Below are 9,866 nucleotides of genomic sequence, written 5' to 3'. Positions count from 1 at the left end.
GAGAAATTCTCACCGACATATGTATACGAAGTCTTCAAGCTGCCGGAGAAATGAGCTTGTCACTTCAAACTCTTGGCTCATCAAGATCTCCTTTGTCTACAAGATCTCCTTTTCATTGTTCCCTTTCAAGGTGAGGTCATCCACAAAAAGATCATGCTCATCACGTACTCTACTTTGAGAAAATATACAATTTTGCATATAGTCTTTTTGAAAGACTAATACTTACAAAGTATACTTATAAAGTAGTTGTCAATTCTCGAGTACCGTGCTTTTTGAGGGACTGATACTTTTCTAAGTCGGCAAATCCTTTTTTCTAAGCCAAGGATCAAAACTCCTAGTGGCTATACTATATACATCTCCACCTTGAGATGTCCATTTAAAAATGTTGACTTTACATTCATTTACATGACTCCCCCCCTTCCCCCTCTTATGTTGTTAAGTCTCTACTAAGGCTAAAATTGTGTCAATTGTGGTTAGTTTGGTTGTGGTAGCAAATCTCTTAACCTATTTAAAACCCTTGACCACAAGCCGAGTCTTGTACTTCTCCAATTATCCATTAGATCAAGCCGTCGGATAGCCTTATACATTGACTTGATGGAAATGAACTTATGTACTTGTGGATGATGATCCACAAGGTTCCAAGTGTCGTGCTTCGTGATGGGAGTCATAGTATATCTGTATGGCTCCCATCTTGGTGATGCCTTAATCCTTCAATTGTGTGTGTGTGTGTGTGTGTGTGTGTGTGTGTGAGAGAGAGAGAGAGAGAGAGCATGAGAAACCTTCCTAAGTCACAAAGACGACATAGTATGGCATCATACCGTACACAAAGTAGCTACCTCCATGCATCACACGGCTTGCAGACCTATCCTTCTTCTGAGATTAAACTAGCTCTTTAGGGTCTCTTTCAACATTTACACATTTTCCAAGCACATCAACTGCATAAGCTTTGTAATATAGAGATGACCCTTTCTTTTATTGAATATCTAGGAAACACAGTAGCTGTAGAAACCATGAACAACAAAGTCCAGTATACCAACACCCAATGTTCCAAAAAGGAGCATGACAAACCCTAGAGTTTGCAATTTGTATACCCAATGGTCGAAATATAGTATCCGGTTTGCTAATGCGTGGGGTCCGCGAGATAGCAAGACGATGTGGAAGAGGAAAATCGAGATTGCAATGTACTGGTAGAGAATTCCCATGCTCAAGTCCATGTAAGTTTTCTTTATGTTGTAGAACTCAGGGTATCCAATGTAAGGCCATAGAGAAAGCATGACAAGGCTAACGCAAACTGCAGCCCATCCAAATGCCACAAGCTTATTGGATGTATAACCAATATGATCAACCTTATCACCATCTTGTTCTTGTGTAGGGTATGGATACGGCTCCACATAGACCTTGCTAGCAACCCAATTAGAAACCATAACCCTGAACAACCCTAAGATTGCCAAGGGTTTAGAAATGGTGGGCAAAAACCCAAGGGCCTGTGATGAGATTGTGAATTGAACTGCCATTATCCCTTGGTAAGCTGCAATAATGCTAAGAAGACCTTGCGAGCTCACAATACCAGAAATCTCAAGCCTTCTGATGCAGAAATTCTCGATGTTTTCTCCTATGATATAAGGGATAGGGGGCCTGAAAGGGTAGGCTTCAGAATTTATTAAAGCAAGCTGCCTTTCACCCCAAGTTTTGGCCATGAAACGGTAGGCTATCATGGAGTAGTAGCGCCAGCCGAGATTCACAGGGTTGAAGTACCTTAGCAGCCATGAGATTTTGGCAGCAAAACTGCCTCCTGCGAGTACAGTGTCCACCTCTCCCGCCAAGATGTGGGTTGCAAAAACTGCGAAAAAGGATCGGAATGCACCCTCCAGCAGAAGCAAGTCGCTTGGCTTCTGGCACAAATTGTCGAAAGACTCCGACATTCTGAACAAAGCTTGTCTCTTAATCTTTGCTAAAAAGCCCTATTAGAATAGCATAATATACAAGCTTTGGCTAGGTTTTTTAGAAAACCCTAACCATTGGGCGAAATGGCATGACAGGCTTTTGATGGATTATGCAGAAAAAACCCTAACGATCGAGGTTTGCAGAAAAACGTTCTGATTAGTGGGCGCAATGCCCTATTTGCAGAAAAACTTCCTGATTAGTGGGCAAAATGAGCTTCTGATAGGTTGTGCAGAAAAACTCTAAATACGCTTGTCATAAAATCAAAATGATAATCAGAAGAAACTCTAGGAGACAGTCGGAGAATGCTACGCCATGTGCATCAACAACATCAATATGTTTGTGTGTACGCACCGCCCCCCCCCCCCCAAAAAAAAAGGGTCCACAGTTCATGCCTACACTTCTTTTTTTCACTGGAACTCCTCTCTAGGAGGCCCTTTACAATCCACATGCCTCGGGAGGCCTCACAACTAAGTGCCACAGGGTGTTAAAGACCCTTGTCAGGTGAAATCAATAGATGGAATTGATCAAAAATCACGACGCTTTTTTTTGGGCTGTCGGATAAAGTAAACTAGGTCCAGTAAATTAGGGTTTGTAAACTAGGGCCAGTAAAATAGGTTACTAAGTGATCATAGTTTACTTCCTAGTTTACTAAACGGGCATAATTTACTTTCTAATTTACTAAGTGATCGTAGTTTACTTCTTAGTTTACTAAGCGGGCATAGTTTACTTCCTAGTTTACTTAGCAAATCATAGTTTACTTCCTAGTTTACACCATGGAATGAGGGTGAATTTGGGTTTAGGACTTAGAAAATTTTCGAGCAAGATGTTATGTGCAAAAGAGGATTTGAACTTAAGACCTTGGGTCGCCGTTCGAAACATCTTCCCACGATACTATACCTTCAAGCAACAAAACCATATAGTTTCAAGCCATTATATTCTATGTTCTTCACCGCTAGTCTATTGGCCCTAGTTTACTGGATCTAGTTTACTTTATCCGACGGTCCAAACAAGGCGTCACGATTTTGATTAATGCCATCCATTGATGTCACCTGACAAGGGTCTTTAAGACCCCGTGGCAGTCCTGAGGCTCGCCAGGCTTGATTTTTTATGGGCACGTACGGCATGCATATTTTTGGGTATTTTGGACGTTAAAAATCTATAAAAATAATTCTCAACCATCATTTAAACAATGAAAAACTTGCAAATCCCATCCCTTTTCGACGTACAAGCGTGCTCATCACATCCCATTCCTTTATCGTCCCTTTCCGACGTACAAGCATGCTCATCAAAAAGCAATCTGTTCACTTTTTTTACATAACTCATTATGGGTTAGGTGCAATTAATGTGGAGAGGACTAGCTACCTACCTAGAGCCCACTTTTAGTTGATCCCTTATGACATGTGTAAGAGGGGGGAGAGAAAACCCACCAAGAAAGGCATAAGGGGTATTAACTCTTTGTCCCTGACCTTTTGTGTAAAGGCATAAGGGGTATTGGGAATCCAAAAATCTACCCTCATACACAAACCTAAACTATGTTAGAATTCATGTGCGTGCCACCCAAAAAAAAAAGGAAAAAATCTTTTCCACACTCCAATTCTCACAGACATGAAAACCTTGTCCACATGAAAACTTCAATTCTCAGAGATGTGAAAACCTAATCCATGTGAAAACTTTAAATTTCATGTGAATTACATTTTCATGGACATGAAAACACACATACACGTGAGCATTACATTCTCGTGTACATGAAAGCCTTAACCACGTGCAAACCTTGTCCAAATGAAAACACAAATTCAAATGTAAGAAAAGAAATGCAAAAAAATTGTTCTTTCACTCTCCAATTCTTATGGTCTATGTGAAAATCTTATCCATGTGAAAACTCCAATTTTCATTGATGTGAAAACTCCAATGCTCGCACACATGAAAACTTTTTTTAAGTGAAAAAACTTTTTCTTACACATGAAAACTCCAATTTTCGTGGATGTGAAAACCCAATTTCATGTAAAACTTAAAATCGCAGGCGAATTCACATTTGTGTGAAAACCAACTTCATGCTGTAAAAATCAAGAATCATAAATTCATTTAAACATCATGTTGAGATCATCAGAGAATAAAAAAATCAGAGTTATGTACTAACTCATCAAGGATCGATCAACACAATAAAACTATGACTAACCTAAGTAGGAGGATTAAACGTTCCCTTGACGATGAAATTGAATCTAGCACCAACCCTTGAAGTCCATGCCTTAAGTGTAAACTCTAACCACATGGGCCATGCACTTTTCTACTCTAGTTATGCCACTAAGGTTCACACCCTTAGTGACCTAATTCTCATAGTGACTAGTCCTCTACCTAGCACAACAATGAGGCCCAACCTTCTCCAGATGCTCAGACTCAACCCTTAACCACCCTTGTAGCCCCTAGATGCCCAAACCGTAGCAATAGTCTAAAGAGCACTCAATGTAACTAATAATTAACTCCAAGCACTAAAACCCAATGCACCACCTAAGGCTGAGAGTAAAAATCATGCCAAGACCCATGAAGAAGGTAATAATCAAGCTCAAGAGAGTATGCTTATAGGATTGTTGCCCGACTCACTAGTTAACACTGAGCCACACCATCTCAAATTCACAATGGCTAACCAAACTCAAAAAGAAGAGTATCAATTTCCCTTTTAAGCAAAAGAGGTTCTATCTTCTGATGAACCCATTCTTTGAACTATGAGAAAGAGTTGGAGGAATACTGGTAGTTTGAGACAACAAAATTTAATATCTTTAATTTCAACTTTTGTATATATTTTGGTCATTTTGCAATGACAATAAAGTGGAAGATTGTTCAAGAGAAGATTCTGGCACTAGCATTGGAATGGTGGAGTGGCATCTTTTGGTGGCTATGTGCCAATGTGCACATTGTAAATACCACAAGTATGCTCTATGAATACTTTGTTATGGTTGTTTAGTCTAGTGATGTGGAAAAGTGAGCCTTATGCCTACATATCTTGGTAACTCTATTAAAATAAGATATCTTTTGGTGGTCATGTGCCAATGTGCACATTATAAATACCACAAGTATGCTCTATAAATACTTTGGTATGGTTGGTTAGTCTAGTGATGTGGAAATAAAAGTGATCCTTATGCCTACATATCTTCGTAACTCTATTAAAATAAGATAGCAAACACATGCCAAGCTTGTGGATGGCATGTGGAGAAGGTTGGACTAGAGTAAAGGATTGGGATTTGGTGGCAAGAAAGATGATTGTATTTAATAGCCAAGCTTAAGGGCATCCAGCTGCCATGTGCCAAGTAGCCCCTTGCATGTGAAGGGTTAAGCAGCCCCTTGTATGTGAAGGGTCTAGCAACCCCTTGCATGTGAAGGGTCTTGTCTTACATCTAGTCGGAAGGAAATCTTCGGGATTGGCCAAAGATATGATGAAGGGTTGCAAAACATGAGAGGGTAGCATCCTTCATGCCTCAAGAACAACGCCATTGGTTGCGAGGTTTCTTCTCATGTGATGACGCTACTAAGGAAAAGGAACCACCTGCTAGATTCATGTACGAGGGAGGAGAGCCTTGCAACCTTCTCTAGAGAGACAAATCTCCTATCTGAAAATTTATTGGCTAGGGTTGTTGCAGAGGATTAAGAAGAAGAGATAAAGATAGGTGTGGTTGCAAGATAAGGGGCACCACTTTTCACAATTGGATGCCCTAAAGGTAGCCTAAAAACAGGCATCTCCATAACTTAAAGGTCCAATCTCTCGTGGTTACGTTTGGAATTTAGAGGCATGGTATTTGGGGCACATTATGCATATATTGGGTATTCAAATGGCACCCCCTAATTGGAAATCCAATTTATTTTAGGGATTGTTTCATTGCACGAAAGTTTTGGTATTTGCATTTTTTAACTTTCTTTACTGTAGTATATGTCACACATAAAATGCTTAGTACTTCCGCATCCGAATTCCAATGATCATCCCAATTCGTACGTGAAAAGAAAACATTGCATAGGGCTTAAATTTATTTATCGAGAATTTTTTAAGGTATTTAACTATTTTTTATAAATATTTTTTAATCCACTTTATGTTGTAAAGCAACATGTGATTTTCTATTCAAGATCTTGGCAAAAGTGAAGCTCATCATTATCTAGAATGTGGCCATATTATCAAATTGCAATTTTAACGGTTGAATTTCTTTCTATCTTCTGTAGAAAATTCACTAAGTCTATAAGAGGGCCTGTAGAAGTTTAATAATTTAATTATATAAATGTAATACGACCCTCACTGTACTCCAATTTCTTGTGGATCAAAGTAGTTGTCATGATGAATTTAACAAAAAAATGGAGTGAATTTGAGTAAGGGAAGCCCATTTTCTAGCCATCTTAATCAAATTTTCCCTGTTTGTCCGTGCCCAAAGTCTAAAACAAAGGATGTGTATTAGGCTTGCTGTTTCATCAAATCTAGAGAGTATTCCATTTGTCAAGCAATTGAGCTATGGTAACATAGTCTTAGTTCTACATGTTCATGCCACATCATATGGAGGAGAGTCCACATATGCATCTTCCATTTCATCATGCCACCTCCACTTAGTCAATAAGGTTGACTCCCTAAAGCCTACATGGCATGCCACATCACATGCATACATGGCATTTCCACATAATCAAGAATGTTCATGTCATCTTGCCATCTCAACACAGTCAACTTAGTTGACTTTCTGTGCCTACATGGCATGGCACATCATATACATGCATGGCATTGCCACCTCACCTTTGAGCAGGAATGCCCACGTGGAGGTTCCATGTCAGCAAACATTAACCACGTGGAAAAATGCTTATCACCTCACCATCATTTTTAAATTTTATTTTTTAAAAATATTCATTATTAAAATTTTAATTTTTAATAAGAAATTTTAAAATAAATTTATGTAATATAGCTTTAAGGCTCTCCTTGGAAAAAAAGGAAAAAAATGTAAAATTCTTACTCAAATAAATATTATTTATTGAATAAAATATTTAATAAAAATAAAAAAAATAATTTTTAATAAAGTAAATATTATGATATAATTAAATAAATACTTACTATTAAAAAAATATGTATTTTTAAAAATATATATTTTGAGAAAACTTGAAATATGTATTATAAATAGGTCTAAAGAAGTTATAATAATATTTATTAAATAAATAAATTTATGTATTATATAAATTTATTTATTTATTAAATAAATAATTAATTAATATTTTTTATTTAAAATAATTAATTAATTCATCATTTCTAAAAAATATAATTATCTTTTAAAATTTTTTAGTATTTTATAAAAACTTTACCATTATCTTTAAAAAGATTAGGTAAATTGGCAGAAATCTAGATTTTATCTAGAATTTAATTTAACCAATGAAATGGTAACTAGCTTGGTATATATAGCCCAATTTTTGGAGTCACTCTCATTCTTAGAGCTTCACCAACTTTGGAGATGGTTCCATTCCAGGCATATGTTAATCTTGTTCTAGTATTACTTTAATCTTAATTATCTTCAATTTTATACTTAATCTCATTTTTCCTACCTCTTAGCATGGGTTCACAAGTTATAGGAGTAGAAAAAGTAATAGGCAGCAAGATCCCCCGATCCACCTTATTCCTGATGAGGAGCGAGTAAGGGTTCATATGGAAGATCGGAGAAGAAGAGATCATGAGCGCAAAGTAAGGGCTCGAGCATTGCAACACATGGTTGGTTTGATTGATGATGTGTCATCTCCTCCCCCCACCCATTCTCCATCTCTTCCCATGACCCCACTCCACCCCCTTCTCCTCCTCATTATCCCACAATTCTTTCTCCACACTATTTTGAGCCCTTTTCCACTCCTCCCTTACACCTTGCCCATGCAGTTGTCACTCCACCCTTAGGTGTTGCCCATGAGGTGGATACTCCTATCTTTGGTGCCTCTCCACCTTTTGGCACGCCCTCTGAGTTTGGCATTTCTCTCTTGGATGTTGCCCACCATGAGCTAGCCACTCCTCCATTGGAGGGCCTCTCCATCTTTGGGCGCACCATCTGAACTTGTCACTCCGTTCTCAAGTGCCTCCCATGAGCTTGCCACTCCTCTACCAGGTGCCTCTTCACCCTCGTGCGCAATGCACAAGTTTGCCTCACCCCTCTTGGGTGACCTACGAACTCGGCACTCCTCCATCTAGTGCAGCCCATGAGCTTGATGCCACTCCTCCTTGATGTGGTGCACATGTGCGTCCTGTGGCACTCCTCACTTTGGCGATGCTGATGACATTGTCAACCATGTGCTTGCCACTCCACCCTCCGATGTTGCTTATGAGGCATCTTCTCATGGGAAATCCTTTTCCAAGTCTGGTGCACAAAACTGTTCTAATGCTATCTTTGACAAGTACTTTGTTGACCTCGATGTGCGCTAGATGCACTGCTACGTCACTCATGCATGGCACAATGTACCGCCGCTTCCACGATTTGTAGCCCACATTTGAGGAAGGCCGGTGCTGGTGTGCTACTAAGCTTGAGACAATCCTACAGCACACTCAAACATAAGATGCATTCAAATGGATTGGCTACAAGATGTGCCCTTACAGCGTTTGTTTCCAGTAGTGTCCTACCAGCAGGTACACATCACACCACTACTTGCATACTTCAGATTCATTGTTGGGAACTTCATGGAGGGTTTGTGAGGAGACAGAGCTTGGACAATGGGATTCAGGGTGCTCTATGGGCTAGTAGTGGTCATGCACCTAGTTGTACTCGTTTATTGAACCCTGAGAATAAGGGCGATGATAGAGAGGTTTTGGGAGGAGCATTGTCGTGCATCACCAGAGTACAAGAAAGCATTGCAACATAGTGTTCATCATGGGGAGTACGTAGTGCATGGGACTTGCTTTCTGGAGATGACACAGGTAGAGTTGTACTTTGAGTTCAGGTCTACACACCGTGAGATCACAATTAGCCCCAGCATTCATTCAAGGCTTGCAACCCTTGGTTTGTGCACTACTTGAGGTAGTGTGACACATGTCTTTGTAGGTACCATGTTGGACTTCACATTTTGTATGATGTCTTTCGTGGATAATCTAAGCATCAGGGGGAGCCCGAGGGATTTTATTCACTCATCATTATGCTTATGGGCGGAGGATGTCATCTACCATCGAATGGCTTGTGTCATAGGGACATGTACCTTGTACGGCGGCAGCTTAACTTGTGCAAGGAGGATTCCTTGGTGGCTGAGGTGGTGACATGGCGGCAGTATGAGTATGTGACACATGGGTAGTCGCGTGGAGATTACATCTAGTGGAGCACCATTCGGCATGTGGCAAGTTCATAAGCACATTTATAGCTTTCATCTATGCCTACATACATCATACTCACAGTGCCAAGTGGCAAGACCGTCAGTTTCGTGCTAGCCTGCAACAATTTCCTATTGGTGTAGTTGTCTTTGTAGAGAATTACATATTCACACCATAGCAAGAGATTCAATCAGAGTACTAATTTTCTAATAAGGTATTGCTTGAGACATTGCCTCATTTTCAATTTAAGGTCTTCAAGATATTTTGTATTGTTGTTGTCTATGAATCTAACATTTCCCATTCTTGTGTGCTTGACTAGGTGGTCATCGTGGTGCATATTAGTTATCCGCATGCAGTGGCGGCAGTGGGATGGCATAGCGAGCACCCCAGAGGAGCGAGTCATCATTAGAGAGTATCACTTTTACATTAGTGATGATCGCTCTCACAGTGTACATTTGTGTAGCATTGCTTCTATCGTCGTCATGATGACTTTTTGAGAGAGCGTGGAGTCACATGGACAAGGTGGTGGATATGGTTAGATGGATGTGGGGCACAGTTCAAGAGTACTCATCAGTTTTACTAGCTATTTTCTTGGCATTGCATGACACGCTACTAGGTGATTTGGAGCTTCTTTAAG

The 9,866-nt window shown here is 39.6% G+C and overlaps 1 protein-coding gene across 1 annotated transcript; it reads right to left on the bottom strand.

The window, feature by feature from the left end:
- Positions 1–775: 775 nt before the first annotated feature.
- On the bottom strand, positions 776–2,314 carry LOC147606040 (uncharacterized). The gene has a single exon (XM_086792558.1). It carries the CDS (start codon positions 1,920–1,922, stop codon positions 984–986), a length of 939 nt encoding a protein of 312 aa, XP_086648684.1. The 5' UTR covers positions 1,923–2,314; the 3' UTR covers positions 776–983.
- Between the last annotated feature and the right edge of the window lie 7,552 nt (positions 2,315–9,866).

This window comes from Cibotium barometz, chromosome 58 (genome assembly GCF_041138505.1).
Source record: "Cibotium barometz isolate CiBa-2024 chromosome 58, ASM4113850v1, whole genome shotgun sequence".
In the NCBI taxonomy this organism is placed as follows: Eukaryota; Viridiplantae; Streptophyta; class Polypodiopsida; order Cyatheales; family Cibotiaceae; genus Cibotium; species Cibotium barometz.
This window is presented reverse-complemented; position numbering and strand designations above follow the sequence as displayed.